The following is a 20,316-nucleotide window of genomic DNA, read 5'->3' as shown; positions in this document are numbered from 1 at the left end:
CTACATACAGGTCTCAATTCAGCTAGAGTCATCAAGCAACCGGCACAACAATTGAGAGAATGAAACCTCTAGTATTAGCTAACACATGCCCAGTACTATATGTGCCAATATAAACTGGCTCATTCACTCTTTTACTTTAATATGTAAATCTCCTTCAGAAACCAGAGCTACACTACCCTCTGAACCTAACTAACCTAGAGTACTTCTAGAATCAACGTATTTTACTCTTCTTTACCTCACTATCCCGGTGAAAATCTTCATCAACCATATAAGAGCAAAAAAAATCTCTAATTTAGGAGTTTTGATAGCTGTAGCCACCAAGGAATGGAGAATTAAAGCTTTGAAAATTGATGATGCTAAAGGAAATGTGCCAGTCATAATCACAGAAGCTAAAATAAGAAAGTTGTAAGACTCCGTCTTCTTTTAATCTCACTACTTGCCACTTACTATTAATTAGCGCATACAGTTTTAATTATTTTGTTCCTTCCTCTCTTCACATCCATCTTCCCCATGTTACCATTCTGTATTAGACTTTAAAGTCATTTAGTATAGAATATAAACAGGATTAAGGCAAACAAAGTAGCAAGAATGAGGGTTTTTATGTGTGGCAAAAATTGTTAAGACAGAGGTAATCTGGATGCTTCTGCATCATTATGATCTTATCCATAGCATCCTATAAAGAGCTCTCCTTCTATTTATGGATACCAAATTTTCTACTTTTCACTCTGACATTCTATTTCCTTCTCCCATTCTTCCTCCTCTAGAAATAGCACTTGTAGTATACAATCCTTGACCTCGTCATTACTTTCAACTTCAACTTTAATTTGAAATTAGCCAACATCATTGGGCTCAAGCACAACTGGCCATCATCCCCCAAACCATCTTTCCCTAAAATGCCGTAGCTAAACCAAGATTTCCTTCAACACCACAGTTGAAATTTTTTCTTTGATGATGAAATGTGTCTAGACCATAATGCAATGGGTCCACAGGTGGTTCCCCTCATGCCATATTAATCAACAATACCACACAAGGTAATAGCAGTAACCTATAGGAAGAATGTCAATGCTTCATATAGAACATTCAAGAAACCACACACCAGAATAATGTCACAGGTAATCCCACCTCTATGCATGACACCTTTAAAACATCCAAGGCAATGCACAATTAATATTTTGTGCTTTAGGACATTTGAGCGATATACATCAAAATTATGGAAGCCTCTAAAGCATATAGTGGCCAATCTTCCTCAACTATGGTTTCCAACCCACTCCAATTTTTAACCTCCTTACCTTCAATCAGTGTAAAGTCCAATTGATCTGCCACTCTATTGTGAGACTTATAACATATACCATCATTGATGAGAGCATTTTATGTCCCAAATTATACTATATTTTAACCTTCGCATAAACCTTCACGCGCATTTCAATCCCCATCTTCTATTCCATTTTCTCCTTTTATGTTGCATATGATCGAATATTTATAAGTAATATTTAATATAGTTATTAGATAGAATATGTGAATAAACAGATGAAATTGTATTTATTTAAACAAGTTTATAATATGCCATGGTTTTTCCTATCGCCTACTATGTATCCTCCTGTATCTCTTTCACCAATCTAAAGCTCCATCAACTTGTGAATATCTCATACATAAGGAAGAACCACCAATGACTGACAAGGATCACTGTTGGGACCGAGAAATGTCAAGAGGGAATGATGAGCCAATGAATGGATCAGCAGATTCGTATCCTATCTGATGAATGGAGGAGTAGGAAGTTTGGAGCTCACCAATTCAATCCACATGTTGTTTTCCATACCTGAGATTAGACACATTTAATGATAACCCATCGAATGCTATTTACTCTAATTATTCTGAATGTGTGAGGAAGCTGAGTGCCAGAAAACATATATGAGTTCTCACATGGACCAAATTCCATTGTGCAGTAACCATTTCAAACCATGAATCAACAACCACAAATAATACAGTTTTGTTGGAACGATGAAAACAATTTCCTATTCTTGGCATTATTTGTATGGTGATGGAGGACTTCATACGTGGCAGCAACCTTGGCTCGTAACTGACCATTATCATTGCTACGTAACGAGCTGAACCTACCATGGCTCAAAAATGGTGGATGAAGACAATATTGTTTTGAACCGATACAACAAAGTTATCTATTCTTTGCAAGTCGCATATTTCTGTTATAGATTGTTCTATGTAATAGCCATTCTTTAGATCGCATGAATAACAGAGCTGTTAATAAGTTGTTAAGTTTGTTGCGTATATATAAGCAGTGCGAGATACGGTGTGGGAGGCAGATTAGAATATAGTTTTCAGCAGGAAGAAGGCTGTGTAACGCAGATCTGAACATCAGTATTTTGAAGTAAATGAGAATATTTGTTTTTGCATGATCACAGCGTAGAAATAGCATTTTCTCTATCCACCGTGCAAGCCAGGAGCAAGGGCCCACTCCATGGTGAAACACGGTGACGTATTTCATTAATGTGTTATTCTATTTTGTATGAATTTATATTTCTTGCTTAGATTATCATCACAGCATATTTTAGTGTTTGTATCAGTTTGTAATTTTAGATCAGCAATCTAGTAATTAGAATATAATATAGAAATAATTTCATTACTGTTTTATCTATAGATTATTGTCATTATTATTTCAGGAAGATAGTTTTCTTTCTGATCTTTGTAACGTCAAGAACTAACGGTTCCTGTCGCTGCAACCATTTTGATTTCCTGTAGATTCAATTTCGTGTGTTGTAGTTGCATTCATAAACACTCAGTTCGCAACTATCATCCCTTGTTAGCATATTGCTCGGATGCCTTTCGCAAGCTTACGCTCTCGGATTGACACGTATAGACCAGCCAAACTTTATTATAAATCATTAATTCTTTATTATTATTTGTCCCAGTGTTGGCCTATCAATCATAATCCTATTGAATTCAAACTTCCATCTCACAACTTCATTTAAGATTTCTTTAAGTTCTAATGCAGCCAATTGCCTCTGTTTACTACATCAAAAACTATTTGAGAGTCACCTTCTATTTCCACATCTCCATACCCACCTTCTATTTCAACATCTCCATACCGTGCTTGATAAGTGGTTAGTAGCTTCCCATTCCACGTTATACCTTTTCACCTTGAATGCCTCAACCCACCTAATTATTGAGCAATATATAGGGTCTAACAACAAAGGTTGGGAAATTTCAATCTCTATCCAAAAAATGAATTTATGACATCGATTGACAAGTCTTGAATTGCTATAATATGAAAATTTGAAAATTAAGTGACCTTAGTTATTAAATTACCATGATTACATCCATATTCCTAAATCCTCATGATTGTAATGTCCCCTTCTGGGACTTTTAAGATTTCAGAGATAGATCTCCTATAATTTTAGTTGCAAAAGACCTCTTGATAATGTTCCCATTGGGATTTGAAACTAAGACCTTCCTTTGCTGTTTATTGTGTCTAAAATAGAGCTTTGATCGTGTGATATTGTTTGCAAGCTTTATGATTCCAGTTGCACGTTAAGATAACAATTTCAGCATTAGTTGTAGGCTAAGATACCAATTCATGGGCATCAGGGGTGGCTTCCGCATTCGAGGCGGACAAATGCCGGGTGCGCTGCAGGTGCTAGCCGAAAGCCAGTCGCAGGCAGCCGGATGCGTGTGGAAGCTTCCATGCGCATCCAGCTAGCACCCGCGGGGCATCCGGGCACATCCGCGGGCCTAATGCCGACTAAGCCCAAAAAAAAAAATTTAATTTTTTTTTTTCACTTAAACTTGCATTAAGACATGTGATGGAAAGCATTTTTAGAATTTTTTTCACTATGAAACCCTAAAACGACCCTAGAAGTCAATATAGAAGCATTCACAAGAGTCATTTTAGAACTTTTTTTGCACTTACAACCACTCCTTCATTGTGAAGCTAAGTTCAACATTTTCGAAGAGGATTGATCGAGGAGGGAGAGATAGCTTTCTCAAAAAAGTTTAAACCATTCAAGGTAAGTGATCAATCCTTTTCTTGAATATTTAGATGAATTTTTTTGAGTTTTTGATGATTTTTTTCAAGTTCTTGAAGATTTTTTAAAAGTTTTTTTTGAAAGATATGTAGAAGCAACTTTGGGTATCTATTTTAGTAGTTTTTCTCACTTCTTTCCACTTGTATGCATGATCATTGATGTTCATAGTTGTTAGGAACTAATTAAAATTTATTTATTTTCTTATAAAATAGGTTGCAAAAAACTAGGCAAGAATGGATACCGGTGGTAGTGCTAGTCAAAGTTCAGCGGGGGGCCAAGGAGGGGAAGGGACTGATAATTTCAAAATTGATGTAGGGTCTCCTTTGTGGAGAGATACAACACGGATATCACAAGTTTCAAGAGGTGGCTCATACTATTGGAAGTGCAATTATTGTCAAAGTAACAAAGGAAAACCTTTCAATAGCTCATATTCTCGAGTGAAGCTTCATTTTATGGGCCCTGCTGGCAAAGGATTTGGAATGTGCAAAGGCAAAAATGGTACTGAGATGACTAGCGCAGAAATACTTTCATTTGTAAGAGAACAAGAAGCTGCTGATGCATTGATCAATAGATAAAAAAAAAGCTACTATCAAGGTCCTTCCTCAAAGAGCAAGCCACAAAAACCCACTGAACCAATTGCATCCTCCCAACACCCATTCTTGCAGGTACCTATGCCAGGAGAGGATGAAGAAGAAATGGGAATTTCAACCCGCAAAAGAGGCCCATTGCACACCGCATTTAAAATGGAGGCAAGAGACCACACTGATGAAGCTATTGCACGTTGCCTCTATGCAAATGGGCTTTCTTTCAAATTGGTGAGATCACCATATTGGAAGGAAATGGTGGCAGCAATCAAAGAATCACCAGCTGACTACACAAGCTCAAGCTATGAAAAGGTGCATACAACTTTATTGCAACAAGAGAAGGCACATATAGAGAGAGACCTTCAACCAATCAAAAAATCTTGGAAAACTTCGAGTCTAACTATTGTGTCAAATGGTTGGAAGGATACAAGAAACCGGTCACTGATTAATGTGATTGCAATTTCCCCCAAAGGGGCAATGTTTTTGAAGGCTATTGATTGTGAGGGGCAAGTGAAGGATTCGGAATTCATTTCTAGAATTCTCATTGAGGCCATCGAGATGGTGGGTAGTGAGAACGTGGTACAAGTGGTCACTGACAATGCCAAAAATTGCAAGGGTGCGGGTGCTTTAGTTGAGAGTCAGTATGACCATATTTTTTGGACTCCATGCACTTTTCACTCCCTTAACTTGATCATGCAAAGGATTGGCACTGAAGTAGATTGGGTGAAGAAAATATATGAAGAGGGGGAGGACATACAGATGTTTGTGACCAACCACCACATGTCACAATCCATTTTTAGAACATACTCCAAATTGGAGTTGCTGAAGGTAAATTAATTTTTTTAAATTACTAAGTTTCATGGTTTTGTAATTTAGTTAACAATTAAAATTTATAATTATATTGTCAATTGACATATTGTTAACTTGCTTAGGTTGCTGAGACCTGTTTTGCATCTCATACAATTGTTATGAGATGACTCCTCAAGGTAAAAGATGCATTAAGTCAAACGGTCATCGATAATCAATGGGGTGTATGGAAGATCTCAAATTTAGAAAGAGCACAAAGGATCAAGGATTTGATCTTGAATGAGAGTTGGTGGGCTCATCAGGCATATGTATTGAATTTCACCGAGCCCATCATGACTATGCTCCGTTTTGCTAATACAGATACACCTTGCTTAGGGGATGTGTATGATGGCATGGACACCATGGTTGAGAAGGTAAAACATTCTATATAAGCACATGAGAGTGACCCCACACAATGTGAAGCCTTATGCAAACAAGTGCAAGCAATTATCCACCATTGCTGGAATAAGATGACTACCCCATTGCACCTCCTTGCATATGCCTTATCTCGTAGGTACTATAGTGAGGAGATAGTTGGTATGCCAGGTAGAGTTGCACCATTTGCGGATGAGGAGGTTGTTAAGGGGTGCCACAAAGCCCTTACAAGACTCTTCCCACTAGAAGAAATGCATGAAAAAGTGAGGGAAGAATTTGGGTTGTTTGCTTCGGGGTTAAAGCATTCTCCATTTGCACTAAAGGACCAAAATAGAATGGGAGCTATCACATGGTGGTACATGTATGGTCAACCTTTCAAGCATCTTCAACCTCTTGCAATCAAAGTCCTATCACAAGTAAGTTTTTTATTTTGTTTTGCAAATTTGTTTTAAAATTTTATGTTTACACTTGCATTCTAGAATTTAGTGTTTCACACATTCTATAAAATTAATTTGCTTTTCTTTTGTATGTTTTGTGACAACTATATAGGTTGCTAGTTCTTCTGTTGCTGAAAGGAATTGGAGTACATACTCCTTTATCCATTCGGTGAAGCGCAACCGGTTAGGCTCCAAGAAAGCTGAGGACTTGGTCTTTGTCCACACCAACTTGCGTCTTTTTTCACGTAAGAATGATCATTACAAGGAAGGGGCAACAAAGCTTTGGGATGTAGCCCCTGAGTGTGCAGATTTGGATGCAACACTTCATGATCTTGTTACAGTTGGAGACGGTGATGATGATAGTGTGGCATGTGGTGCATCTAGCATAAGTGGAACCACGCTTGGTTCAAATGATCTTTCAGTAGTTGGAGATGACAATGAGAATGTGGATTTTCTTGCGAATCCCTATGATTCAGAGTCAGACTCTGATTGATTGAATCTTCAAACTTCAATCATTTACCATGTTTTTAAATTTTATTTTGTTGGAATCTTGAACATGACCTATTTGAACTTATTGTTTAAGAGTCAAGACTAAACGCTAATGTTGGACAAGCACATATTGATATTGATATATGAATATCATATGAATTTTGAAATATCTTGAATTTTGATAAAGGGTTCCAATGAACTGTTAAGTATCATAGATTCATAGTCATATTATGATTTATCAAATGATTTGTTTTTGTATATTTCTTGCATTTCTTTGCATATGTTAATATTATAATTTATATATATTATATGTGTATATATATACGTTTCCTCCTGCATCGGCTCCCGGAATCTGCTTCGGAATTCGCATCCGAATCGGTAACTTAGGTTGTAGGATCAAAGATATTGTGCAGTGGCAAATTTCTGCTGTCTTCCACTCCTAAATAGATATCTACAGGCAACACAGTCAACAAAAGACAATTGACGCCTTCCCAGCACAATTTCAAGAGCATAGTCAAATATTTGTTGACTTGATATATTGGCAATATTATTCAGATAATATCTAATGGATTGAACTTCCTTCAAAATATATATTAATCAGCTCCAATAATAAATACGGACATCAGAATTCAAGAAATAAATGGCCAACACTCCCTTTAGTATGAAACTGTGATCATATTATTGTATGTTTTCCACTATGCTATACACAATTGCTTGTGAATATCTTTCCTGCCATCTCAATATTGAAGATCACAGAATTTATATATATATCATTCCTGCTATGTATGATGATATATTGTTTGAGTCTACCTCATATGGAACTTTCCACTGTGTCTTCCACTTATATAGTGCTGAGTGTGTGAGTATCTTTCTTATATCACTTGTTTGCTGATTGTAAATGTGTGCCCTTCCCAATTTGTTTCTCAAAATCTACTTTCTTTCTTGTGTGTTTCGTGCATTTCTGTGTGGGTTGCGAAGTGCTAATTTGGTCTTGGCGGCGAGGGGTGCTGCCCCTTGACCCCGCCCTGTACTGTGACAGGGAGCGCACTCGGGGCGCTGCCCAGGACCCCGCAGGGGTGCTGCCCCTCGACCCCGCCAGGGGTGTTGCCCCCTGGACCCCCAGTCGTTGCGGATATCAGTCGTGGGAGTTTGACCAGTTGAAAAGACTTGGAGCTGCGGCAGGCATGGAGTGTCTGTGTATCAGAGGCACTGAGAGTAGGTGTTGGCCGTGAGGCTGTCTTGGTGGATGCGTAGAGAGCTCGGGAGGAGCTGATCATCCAGTTGGAGGCAGTGTAGCGACACTTGGTTCAGTGTACTCGGAATTGGAAGGCAGAAAGCGGCACAGGTGGCTATCAGGGTCAGATGTCAGATTGGCTAAGGTGACAATGTCGAAGACCAGTTAGTCAGTCAATGTATTTTGGTTGTTGATTTGTCTCAGAGATTTTGTAATAGTCGTCAGGAGACGACTTTTCTTTTTGGGGGGGATGATGTCGTTGGTAGAAATTGTGTATCAGTCGACGGGTCCCTTCGGGAAGGAAATTTTGTATCAGCCGACGGGTCCCTTCGGGAAGGAAATTGTGTATCAGCCGATGGGTCCCTTCGGAAAGGTTTTTGTTATGTAGCAGACATAATGTATCTGGCTGACGGACTCCTTCGGGAAAGTTCTTTGGAAAGTATTTATAACCCCTTCGGGAAGCATTGTATTCATCTTATCATCAGATATTATCATGGAAGCATAATGTAATCTTCTGGCATATGCGAATAATAAAGAGAAGTGTTTTGTTGTTCAAGTTCGTGTTCATTATCTGTGTGCAATTCTTAATTAATTTATGTGGTAAACAAGTGTTTCAAGTGGATTGAGGTTCAGCGGGTATGGAAGGGAAGGAAAGCACAACAGGGTTGGTAGATTACAAAGCTGTTACTTTTATCCAGTGCCCAACAACTTCAAATTTCAAAATATCGAACAGAAATTCTGGAGAAAGAAGAGAGAAATGCTCCTTTGGAAAAGGTAGCTATTGAGTCAAGTTTCAAAGACATCCAGAGAGGCACACATTAGTTATAAACAATCATGCATGGATAGATTCAGAGAGTAAATTTAAAAAATCAAGCTTTCTTTATGAAATGGTTGGGGCCATGGCTGGCTGCAACAAAATTACAGGCATGGATGGAATGAAACTAGGGACAAAATTTGACCATGAAATTGCTCTCAAACAAGTTTTTGATGATTATACACCCGTCAAAACCAGTAAAGGACGATATCTTAAAAGGAGGGCCTTACATGATAGATGGCAGAGGTGTGTATATTTGTGATTGGCGTCCTAATTTCAACCCTAATTTAGAACAAGTTAAGGAAGTAATGGTTTGGATAAACCTAAAAAATTTACCATGGGAGTTTAAGGATGAAGAAACTCTAAGGAAACTAGGCGATTGTTTTGGGTCTTATCTTGGTTGGGAGGAAATGGTAGACTCGAATCACTTCTATTAGTATACAAGAATACTGATTAGAATGCAAGATTGTTATGTGATTCCAGATTTCGTAATGTTGAGCACCAATTTAGGGGAATGGAGGCTAAAACTGGAAGTGGATTGTGCAAAAAAAGATTTAAGTATAGGTATTGATAGCCGAAAAGGAAAAGGCTTGGATGATAACTTATGTGTTGACATTGTTAAAGGTATTGAGGAACAAAAGGCAATTATACCTCTTTGGTCTATTTCTTATGAAGAAGAAATGATTTCAAAAAAGAGTATTTTGGAGGTTGTAGGAGAGGAAGGGATTGGAACAAGTGGAAGCCCATAGCAAGATGGGATAGAGATAGCTAATCCCCAAGGATCAACACAAGTGGTAAAGGCAACACCTTTTACTCTAGGTAGACTTTGAAGGATTCAAAGCAAGTGCTATAGATGGAACTCTTGAATACTTTAAGGTGTCTGGGTTTGTGCCTGATATAGTGGAGGAAATGGTTCAGAATCTCTCCAGCTTAGAAGGTATCCAAGAGGATAGAGGACAAAAACCAATTCTTAAATCAAGTATGGATACTACTATAAGCAATGCTTCTACCCCAGGTAACAGGGAGGTTTGCATAGAAGGATTTAAAGACATTCAAATTTCTCCTATCAGAAACTTGGATTTGGCCATGGAGAGTGTTAGAAATAGTGGAGGGGATAGCTTAGTCTCAGAGTCAGATTGTTACTCTCATGAGGAGAATAATGATCAAGATGAATATGGAATGGAGGATCAAGTAGGTATCGATCAAAACAAAACTATCTCTCAAACACCCTTAGACATTTAGAAACCAAATTGTAAGGAGAAGAAGAAAGGCCCTAAGTCGACAAAAGTTAAACTAGCTATAGCTGGTAATGCAATAGACCAGTCCAAATTGCTGAGATCGGGAAGAGGCTATACCTCTTCGTAGAAGAAATGAAGACCCTTTTGTGGAATGTCAGGGGCTACAATGCCTCTGACAAAAGGCGTTTGATCAAACGTGGTCTTGATCAAACCCAACCAAACTTAATCTTTCTTCAAGAGACAAAATTAGTGGGGAAAGTGTACAATCCTTTGCTAAAAAGTTTAGAATGTGGGGGAGCTTATTTGTGGAGGCAAATTGAGCCTCAGGAGGTCTATGTATCTTATGGAAGGAGGCCTCTGTTAGTGTGCAATTGATAGATTCAGATACTAATTGGCAGATGGTAAAAGTGCATTCCTTGCAGCTCAAACTAGGTTTCTTTGCTTTCAATGTGTATGGACCTTGTAAGCAAGAGCTAAAAACTCAGGTATGGGCAACTCTGGCTAATAAGTTTAAAATTGTTAATCACAATCTGTTTCTTTTAGGTGGTTACTTTAATGCTATTTTATCACCCCTGGAAAAACTAGGAGGAAAGGGTAGTCTTAGTCATTTGGAATTCACAGATTTTGTATCTGTAAATGGTTTGCTAGATGTGGATTTAAATAATGGTAAATTCACTTGGACAAACTGCCATAAAGGCTTTACAAATATAGCTGACAGAATTGATAGATTTTTACTTGGGGGGCATGGAATGATTCAAAATGGGTATGCCAAGCAGATGTGATGCCTTTAAGTGGTTCAGATCATTTTCTAGTTTGTCTTAATGTTTGGAATGATTCCTCTCCGGAGAGGGCACCTTTTAGGTTTGAAAAAATGTGGCTGAGGGAAGAGGGTTTTGTAGATTTAATTCAAAATTGGTGGAGTAATGCACCAGTAAGATCAGGGAATTTAGCCTTCATCTTTTTCAAGAAACTTCAATTCCTAAAGGATCAATTGAAAATATGTAATAGAGTGGTTTTTAAAAATATTTTTGAGGAAAAGCAGATTATTAGAGGTAGAGTGGCAGATGTTAATGAGGTTGTTATGAAAGGGGGAATGGATGAATCCCTTTATAATCTTGAGGCGAGCTTGATAAAGAAGTATAATGAGGTGTTACAAAGAGTAATCCTTTTGGAGACAAAAATCTCGTGAGCTTTGGCTAAGAGAGGGTGACAAAAACATGAAGTTTTTTCATAGTTCAATAAAAGGGAGAAGAGCAGTCAACAAGTTCACTATCTTGCACAGATAGGGCAGGTTGCTGGAGAAGTCAGAGGAAATTAATAAAGTTATAGGCTTCTCAGATATTTTTGCTAAAGACAATAAGGTACAAAATGAAACTGAGGTTTTGTTGGAAGGAATTCCTAAACTTATAAGGATCAAAATGAAATGTTAATGAAACCTATTTCGTTGGAGGAGGTTAAAAAGGTTGTTTTTATTATGGGAAGTGACAAACTCCCAGGGCCAGATGGGTTCGCAGCATTATTTTATCAAAAAACATGGAAGGTGATTGGTAAGGACCTCTGGGAGGTGGTGGAGGAATCTCGGAGGGGGGTTTTTGTGTTCAAAGACTTTAATAATACTTTTTTATCTTTGATTCCAAAGAAAGGTGCAAAGTAATCCTTTGAGGATTTTAGACCAATTGCCCTTTGTAATACAATATACAATGTCCTAGCCAAAGTTATTGCAAATAGATTGAAAGGTGTTCTAAAGTGGGTTTGCTCCAGGAAGATCAATCTATGAAGGGTTAATTGTAGTGCATGAAGCCATTCACTCTCTTAAATTGGCTAGAGAAAAGGGCATGATAATCAAACTGGACATCAAGAAAGCTTATGATAATGTTAATAGAACCTTTCTACTTCAGGTTTTTCACAGGTTTGGTTTTGATTCTGAATGGTGTAAATGGATTCGGAGTTGTATCTCTACTCCAGGGCTCTCAATTTTGATCAATGGTAGTCCACAAGGTTTTTTTGAGACTAATATCGGTATCAGACAAAGGGATTCTCTCTTGCCCTTTCTTTTTATTATTATGGCTAAGGCCTTGGGTGTTTACCGTACAGGTAAAGTAAATGAACGCACACAGAAAGTAACAGTAGGACAGTAGCATAATATTCGCAATAGTAAGTGAATGATGATTTACAATGATCCCAGACGGGATATAAATACTACTGCCGAACCTTCCTGAAGGGGTCTGTCGGCCACAATTGTTCTATCCGTTACAAACTATTTACCGCCGGACCGTCGGTTACAGAAACACCACCGGACCGTCGGCTACAGGAACATCGCCGGACCGTCGGCTACAGAATGCAAAATACTGTCGGAACCATCCAGTCGGCTAACACCATCCCCCCCAAAAAAAAACAGTCGTCTCCTGACGACTCACAAAATTAGGAGACAACTTACATTGGTTAATGTTTGGACAAGAAGCAGTGGTCCCCACAGAATTCATGATTCCAAGTCTTCGAATAGCGTTGGAAAACAAACTGGATGATGACGGAAGTCTACAAGAGCTGATCATCCTAACAAGTTATGGACTATGTTTCAAGGATGGCCAAGGGACTCTAAAAAATCTACCTTTTCAAAATTATGGATAATAAATCCTTCAATAGTAATATGGAAGGTGTGGAAGGAGCGAAATAGGAGAATTTTTCAAGATAAGATGGAATCTGTAGATAGAGTCTAGGATCAAATCCATAGATCGATAGGCAAAACCTTACAAATTATTACTTCTCGGGGGCAGAGTAATAAACTATTTTCTTCGTGGGATAGCGTAATACAAAGATATTGGCCAAAGGTAAGAATCAGATGGAAATAGGAGAGTGGACAAGAAATTAAGAAGGGAGAATGTCGTATGGGAACCGCCGGATAAAGATTGGGTGAAATTCAATTTTGATGAAGTTTCTAAAGGGAACCCAGGAGTTTTGGGAGTAGGGGTAATTGCTAGAATGGGCAATGGAGAAGTATTAGCTATAGCAACAAAGAGGTTGCCGAACGGGACTAACAATGTTGCGGAAGCACAGGCAGCTCTTCTCACGATGCAACTAGGGGTGAAGTTGAAGGTGAACAATATTCATCTAGAAGGGGATTCAAAAATTATAGTCAACATGTTGAAAAATAGAAGATTGTATGGTTGGTTTTTACAAAGCCAGATAGAAGAGATCATTGTAATGTTAGATAGCTTTACCAACTTTAATATTAGCCACACTTATAGAAAGGCAAACCAGGAAGCTAATAAGTTAGCTAATTATGCAATTTCACTACCTAATATTGGTGATGTAATGATGGATCAATTATGTATGGGATATAGTGAGGGTTAAAGACGAAAGGTTTAATGCACCCTTCTAAGAAGGTGGGAGATGTGTCGACAAAGTGCAATTATGAATTTACTAAATGAAGGATAGTACAAGAGGTGGCTTTCGACAACAAAAGTAATCGTAGAGATTTAATGGAGAATGACTGATGAAGCGTGTGAAGGTTGAGTGAAGGGTAAGCAAAAGAGAAGGCACTTATAAATAAGCAAAGGTAAGGAATAACTTGTATCAAACTGAAGCGAAGCAATCATAAAGGATGGAAGCAACTTTCTCTATAGATTCAGAAAGGCAAATGAAGGCTTTCAGAGGGCCAGTTGGTTGGGAAAGGATGAAAGGATTATTGAAAATAAAGATAGAGGAAATGATTTCAGCTGCTTTAGGAGTGATTGGGGACCTATTTCAGGAGAGACCGATTAAAAGGAGGTCAAACCTAGATGTGGTTTCTATATTCATAGCGTGGGGTCTAGAATTGAACAAGAGCACTTACAAGGTGGAGACTGTAACAAAGGCATTGTTTGCGAATGACATGTTGGATGGGTTAGGATCAACAATGGAATGGTCGATTCCTGGAATAGGACAAGACATCAATGAGTGCTTTGCGGATGAGGATGATGCCTGTCGCTATGGATATGTGGCCTTCTTGAGGTGGAAAGCAAGGGTTTATAAACCTACAATGTATAGAAAGGCTCAGGAGGCGTGGTTGAGGGTTGTGCGCAAGTTGGGACGAGTAGAACGAGTAGAGAGCATTGTTGGCTTACGGCCTTGGAGTGATGTTCCGCAACACCTTAGGAGCAGTTTTGGGTCATGGTCTGGATCAGGAGGTGAATGAGACTGGTAGCCAGGTGATAGAAGAAAGAGCAATTTTAGGAGGCCACTAGTTGGTGGAGCAGCATACAGGTGATTTTTTGGATGCGGCCAAAGTGGAAGGGTGACGATAGGTTGTAGCAACGAACAACAAGCCGGTAGAGCTGGGTTTTGTTAATACAGTATGGCTCCTAGCATATGTAATAATGATTAACGGCTCAGAATAGGGATTTTAAGCTTTTTAGTTAGTATATTATCGATACGAAGCTTGTATAGGATTTTAAGTTAGTATGGTGGATTAGTAAGGTAAGGAGGTAGGAAGGTAGGGAATGATGTTTTTTGGATTTGAAACAGATGTAATGCTTTTATTTTATTTTAATACAAAAACCTATTACCAATCAAAAATATATATATTGTTAAAATTATATACTATTGTTAACCAATAGATTATATAATCTATTAATTATATTGCTATTTTTTATGTATCATTTGTTTTTATATTTCATATTTTTATCGTCATTTATTATTAAAATTTTTTTTTTTCTCAATAAATTCTTAATTGACTTTCTTTATCACTTTTGCAATTAAAGCTTCAAACCAGGGGAAATGACAGGAATGTTAAAAGTCAACCAACATATCATACTTAACATCGTCACCTTACATGAACTTATAACATGTAATGTCCGCCCCCCCTTTTCCCTGACAATAATAATTGATTCATTTTATTGAGTTGGGAAAAACATTGCCCGAAACATGCATGGCAACAACCATGGGTACCACCATTCCTCAAAGTACATAAGAAAGATCCATAGATAGACCGCAAATATAACAAAGCCTCTAAACTATAATGCAAATGAATTTTTTTATTTGGCATCACCCTTCGAATGGGACTAGTGGACCATATCAAAAGAATCTTTCTGTAGTTTCCTTTCTTTCTCCCCTTCACTTTGTGCCAGTTGTCCTCTAATGTGGCTGCCTTCTTTTACCAATCCAAATGTGTATCTTTTGAAACTCTTGTAGCATCCTCCATGAATGAAGCCATTGCCTGGGCCTGATCATCTTTTGTAATTAAAGCTATCTCCACATTTTGAGTTCCCACTAGTCTGCATTTCTCCCTCTCATTCGAGTTATCAATACCATTTTCTTGTTCTGTCCAGTACTAACATTAGGCATTGTCGGCTTTCTTTTCTAAACAAAAGACACTTGAGGCTTATGCATTAGAGCCTCAACCACTACATGAGAGGAACTCCTTTGCTTCTCTCCCTTCTTCTCAATTATATAATGTTGTTGAGAAACTTATTTCCACCAAGAATCCTTCTTAATCATTTTATCTTTACCACATTGTGCAGCCACAAGACCAATTTGGAAGCACCTTCTACATGTAATGTCCCCATTTTGTCAATTACAGGGTTTCAGGGATTAGCCTATTATTGTGAGCCTTGTAGGCTAATTATTATGGATAGAGGGTCTTCTAAGGCAATGGCTTGGCTTGGGAGGGTCTTATCTTCTCCACAATTCAGTAAGTTACAAGTTGGTCTTCATTTGGCTCAAATTGGGCTTTGTTTGGCCTTAGTTTTGTGTACTTACTACTTGTGTTAAGTCGGGTGTTCATTGAGATGGACCCTTTCTATTTTTGGAAAGTGCATTTGGTAAAGGTTATTATAGTGGTATTAGAGCGGTTTCCTGTTAGCCTACAGGAATTGAGCTCAGTTATCAAATTGATTCTCATTCAGCGATATGGATGGTGATAGGAGATTCATTTGGGTAGATATTATACACATAGAGGGCATACCTCTCCAGCTAGGGATGGAGAATCTGAGATACGGGGTATTGTGAAACACTTGGATGTGCTAGTGAGTGAGCTGAAACAAAAACCACAAGTGGATGTCCAATCTGATTTTGCAACCAGGTTTTGAGCAGAGTGTGATATTGCTTCTTCGAAGTAAAAAAATGTGGTGATACCGTGGTGGCTACAGATGTGCAGGACATTTCTTATAAGACACCGCATGAGTCATTCATAGTGGATGTGGAGTATGATGAGAATTCATGTTAGATTGAGTTGTGATGAGAATTCATGTTAGATTGAGTTGGATGATGCAGTTGCTAGCATGAGTTCCCAGGATCATACATTTGATGGTGATGCAGCAATAGTGGGAGTAGGAGCATGCAATGATATAGTCATATCGACAGCTACTTTTGTGCCAGTTGAGCCATCTATGGAGGAGTTCAGCAATATGCATGCGGTTGTTGATGTGTGTTTTGATGATAGTACACATGTCATTGATGATGAGGTGAGTGATGTCGAGGAAGAGTCATATTATAGTTCAGATCAGCACAGTGGTGAGGTTCATTTTGTGGACAATCTTATGTTCAACATGGATGCAGCATTGCCTTATGACAATCCGCTATTTGAGGTTGATGTTGATCACTCACCTGATTGGACTCAGTTTTCACCATTTGCAGATTTGGTGATGTACTTGTCTCCACAAAATTTGACGTAGCTACACCTATTGTTGATATAGTTGGAACGAGTGCATATGGTTCTCCTATAGTTACATTTTTTTAAGTAATTGTTGGTGATGACCAGAATTCCAGTTCAATATATATTATATGGGTGGCTACAGGGAAGAAGAGTATGCTGAGATTTCCTATCAAGTTATCTTCTGGTGATGTCTTGACTTTTACAGCATCAACACAAGTACTGGGTGTTATATTGCAAGCGATGTTGATGGTCCTAATGATATTGGCATACAATTGGTTCAGTGCTGATAGGATGCCATGTACTTCTTCATTTGGGATCTGGGTGGAGGTTGGAGTTCACTATGTTGCCGAATTGCTCGAGGACAAGAAATCTCGGGGAGGGCAAACTATAATTTCCCCATTTTTGTCAGTATCAGAGTTCTAGGGATAAGCCTATTATTGTGATCCTTGTAGGCTAATTCTTGTGGATAGAGGGTCTTCTAAGGTAGTGGCTTGGTTTGGGAGGGTCTTATCTTCTCCACAATCTAGGAAGTTATAGGTTGGTCTTCGTTTGGATCATATGGGACTTTGTTTGGGCTTAGTTTTGTGTACTTACTATTTGTGGGAAGTCGGGTTTTAATTGAGATGGACCCTTTCCATTTTTGGAAAGTGCATTTGGTCACATGGTTTAGCTAATGAGTATTTTGGGAGTTATAGTTTTAGTGGCCAAAATATTAATAAATTATTAAATGGCTTATTATAGAGTTATAATTTAACTTTATAATTTCACTAAAGTTTTGGGTTGAGTCATCATTGGAAGGGGTCATTTATTTAATTTATTACTTAAGTTTTGGGTTGTCATTATTGGAAGGGGTCATTTATTTAATTTATTATATGCCTAAGTTGGTCTTCGTTTGGATCATATGGGACTTTATTTGGGCTTAGTTTTGTGTAGTTAATAATTGTGGTAAGTCGGGTGTTGATTGAGATGGACCCTTTCCATTTTTGGAAAGTGCATTTGGTCACATGGAGAAATAATGTGTGGCTCAGCGGGCATATTTAAATGATGAGTATTTTAGGAGTTATTATTATATTTTTAGTGGCCAAAATATTATTAAATATTAAATGGCTTATTATAAAGTTATAATTTAACTTCATAATTTCACTTAAGTTTTGGGTTGAGTCATCATTGGAAGGGGCCATTTATTTAGTTAATTATATGCCTAAGCCAAGTATTAAATATTATAAAGTGATGTGCTGGAGAAGCTTCGTAAGTGGAGTTACATTTTGGAAACAAAAGGCCATTTGGAGATTATAAATATGAGCTCTTTGTGAAGGAAAAAGCATCGATTGAATATTATTTTTTATTGGTCTTTGTGAAGGGTTTTCTGAGTTTTCTAGTTTCTTAGCCCTTGTTGTAGTACAAGGGTTATGATTTTGAGAATGCATCTAATTCACAATTGAGGTCTTATGAATTCAATTTTGAGATATATTTTTATCTTCCATTACTGTTTCCCTTGTAGCTAGGAAGGCTTCTGGGTGCTCAAAGTTATTAGTATTCTACATCTTCAAATTGGGGAGAGGAGGTTGAAGAAATTGGTGTTGGAATTGTGTGACCAATTCACACTACTGCTGGCATATTTCTTGAGTTGCATAGCTGGATGTCTTTCCCTACTATTTATCTGTTATTGTGGAAGACGATTAGGTGAAGCAAATTGGAGATTCTAGAATCCAATTGTGAGCGCGATTTCTATCTTTGAGCTGGGCATTTATTTTTTCAGTTATTGTGGGTGATTGTTCATAAGTCTTGGTGTGATTGCTTAGTGCTGTTGGGCCCTCCAAATACCCACCTGTTTAGCATGATTTCTTGCTGCAATCTTGAATGGAGTTATTCAGCACTTAAATGCCAAACCCCTGTTGTAGGTATTTACTTTCTAAGGACACGTCAATCAGATTAATTGATGACTGAGACTATGAATTCAGTACCCTAAGTGGACAATTTATGTCTTCCATTTGGATATTGTTGCATCTAATTCTCGGCGTCCATTCAATCTAGTATTGGTGTTTTAAGGCTGCAATGTGGGATCTTAGACTGCTACTCATAAGTATAGCTAAATCGTGTAATCTCAGGCCTGCACATGAGCTACAGCCAGACCTTCATTGATGAATTATTGTGCAAAACGATTTGATATTGGAAATTCACAGGTTACATATTTGTAATTTTCATATATAATTTTCATTGGAATCTTATAAATAAAATTGCAATAGAGTTTTAATTTCTAAATTGATTGATTAGAAATTGGTTCAGCGTTGCCATTCTCTTGTCGTTATATAAATTCAAAATCCAAAACGAAGGAAGCATTAAAAATCGAAACACAAAGGAAGTCACATTAACACCATAGTTAGAGGGAGATGGCTTAGAGTGGGAGTGTCTGCCAAGTGTTTGACAAAATGCCAAACTTGTGAATTTTGTTTAAAAGTTTGAGTTGTTGAATGTAATGGGCACCCTGGACGTGCCCAAGAACTGAACCAACTGCTGATAAAGATTTTAATGTTTTTGCATAGATTTTGAAACCACGTGACATGAACAAGAAGGAATTTATGCAAACTGAAGATTGAACTACTGCTGAAATAATATTAGTTTTCAAACTAATAAAATTAAATACATAGCAAACTCACTAATTAGTCCAGCATTATAACATGATATTCTAGTAATGACTTCCCATCTTGCTGCTATAGTAATATGAATAGTGCCGCACTATAGTGCTGCTACAATAAAAAACTACCTTCAATCAGTCCAAGACTCTCATAAAATCATCCCTCCACAATGGCATAAGTATCGGACAAGGAGCGAGAATGATATGAGCGAACACCCAATCTGCCTGTAGCTGGAAATGCACCTATGCTGCCTGTTAATGAAACTGATAGCAATGAATTCCAAAGGCCAAACCCCAAGGGAATGACGTCTAGAATGTCACAAGAGAGAATAGACATCCTCTAATGCCCAAAACAGATCTGTAACTCACACATCTATTTTCTTCTCATATCCAACCTGCCTAACAATAGCCACAAGCTCTCCTTTTATTCCTACTTCATAGGGTCGACCACTTTTCACAAGCAATGTGGGATAAATAAAAGAAAAGAAAAGAAAAAGCTAATAGTCACACAACTAGACAACTGCTAAAATGGGGACATTACAATCCGCCCTCCTTGTAATTGCTTGTCCTCAAGCAATCTCAATCCTGTTTGCTATAACACCTGCTCACTCTCCCAAGTAGCATCTTCCTCTGGCAGGTCTCTCCATCTGACTAAATATTTTTTAATCACCCTATTTCGCAGAGTCCTCTTCCTAGTATCCAGAATAGCCTCAGGAGTCAATTTGAGCTTCCCCTCCTCATCTAATGGTGGCAAATCTGCAGAAGGCACAGCTCTCTGACCAATGGCTTTCTTAAGCCTCGACACACGAAACACATTATGCACCCAATTGCCCTCTAGAAGCTCAATCTTGTAGGCAACCTCGCCCACCCTACAAATCACTCTGTAGGGGCCATAAAACCTAGGCTTCAACTTCTCTTTGAGCACCCTCAAAATATCCTATCCTACAAGAAGTTTTTTGCTTTGGGCACTCTACTATCCCCCAAAACCAGATCCAT

At 38.1% G+C, this 20,316-nt stretch overlaps 2 protein-coding genes across 4 annotated transcripts in view; both read left to right on the top strand.

Moving 5' to 3' along the window:
• AMK2 (adenosine monophosphate kinase) overlaps positions 1-20,316 on the top strand; it is a 57,413-nt gene that overhangs the window by 25,054 nt on the left and 12,043 nt on the right. The gene's annotated exons all lie outside the window — the stretch shown is intronic.
• Positions 6,007-6,772, top strand: LOC149568573 (uncharacterized). Its single transcript, XM_089823414.1, has 2 exons — positions 6,007-6,258; positions 6,392-6,772. The coding sequence occupies exons 1-2, from the start codon at positions 6,007-6,009 to the stop codon at positions 6,770-6,772; spliced, it is 633 nt and encodes a 210-aa protein (XP_089679540.1).

The sequence above is a fragment of the Cupressus sempervirens genome, chromosome 3 (genome assembly GCF_028749045.1).
Source record: "Cupressus sempervirens isolate cs-2001-9-10 chromosome 3, ASM2874904v1, whole genome shotgun sequence".
In the NCBI taxonomy this organism is placed as follows: domain Eukaryota; kingdom Viridiplantae; phylum Streptophyta; class Pinopsida; order Cupressales; family Cupressaceae; genus Cupressus; species Cupressus sempervirens.
This window is presented reverse-complemented; position numbering and strand designations above follow the sequence as displayed.

Excerpts from the sequence above, each read along its gene's own strand:
- LOC149568573 (XM_089823414.1), top strand. The coding sequence starts at position 6,007 with ATGCCAGGTAGAGTTGCACCATTTGCGGATGAGGAGGTTGTTAAGGGG. Across the intron at positions 6,259-6,391 it reads CAATCAAAGTCCTATCACAA|GTTGCTAGTTCTTCTGTTGC; the intron begins GTAAGTTTTTTA and ends ACAACTATATAG.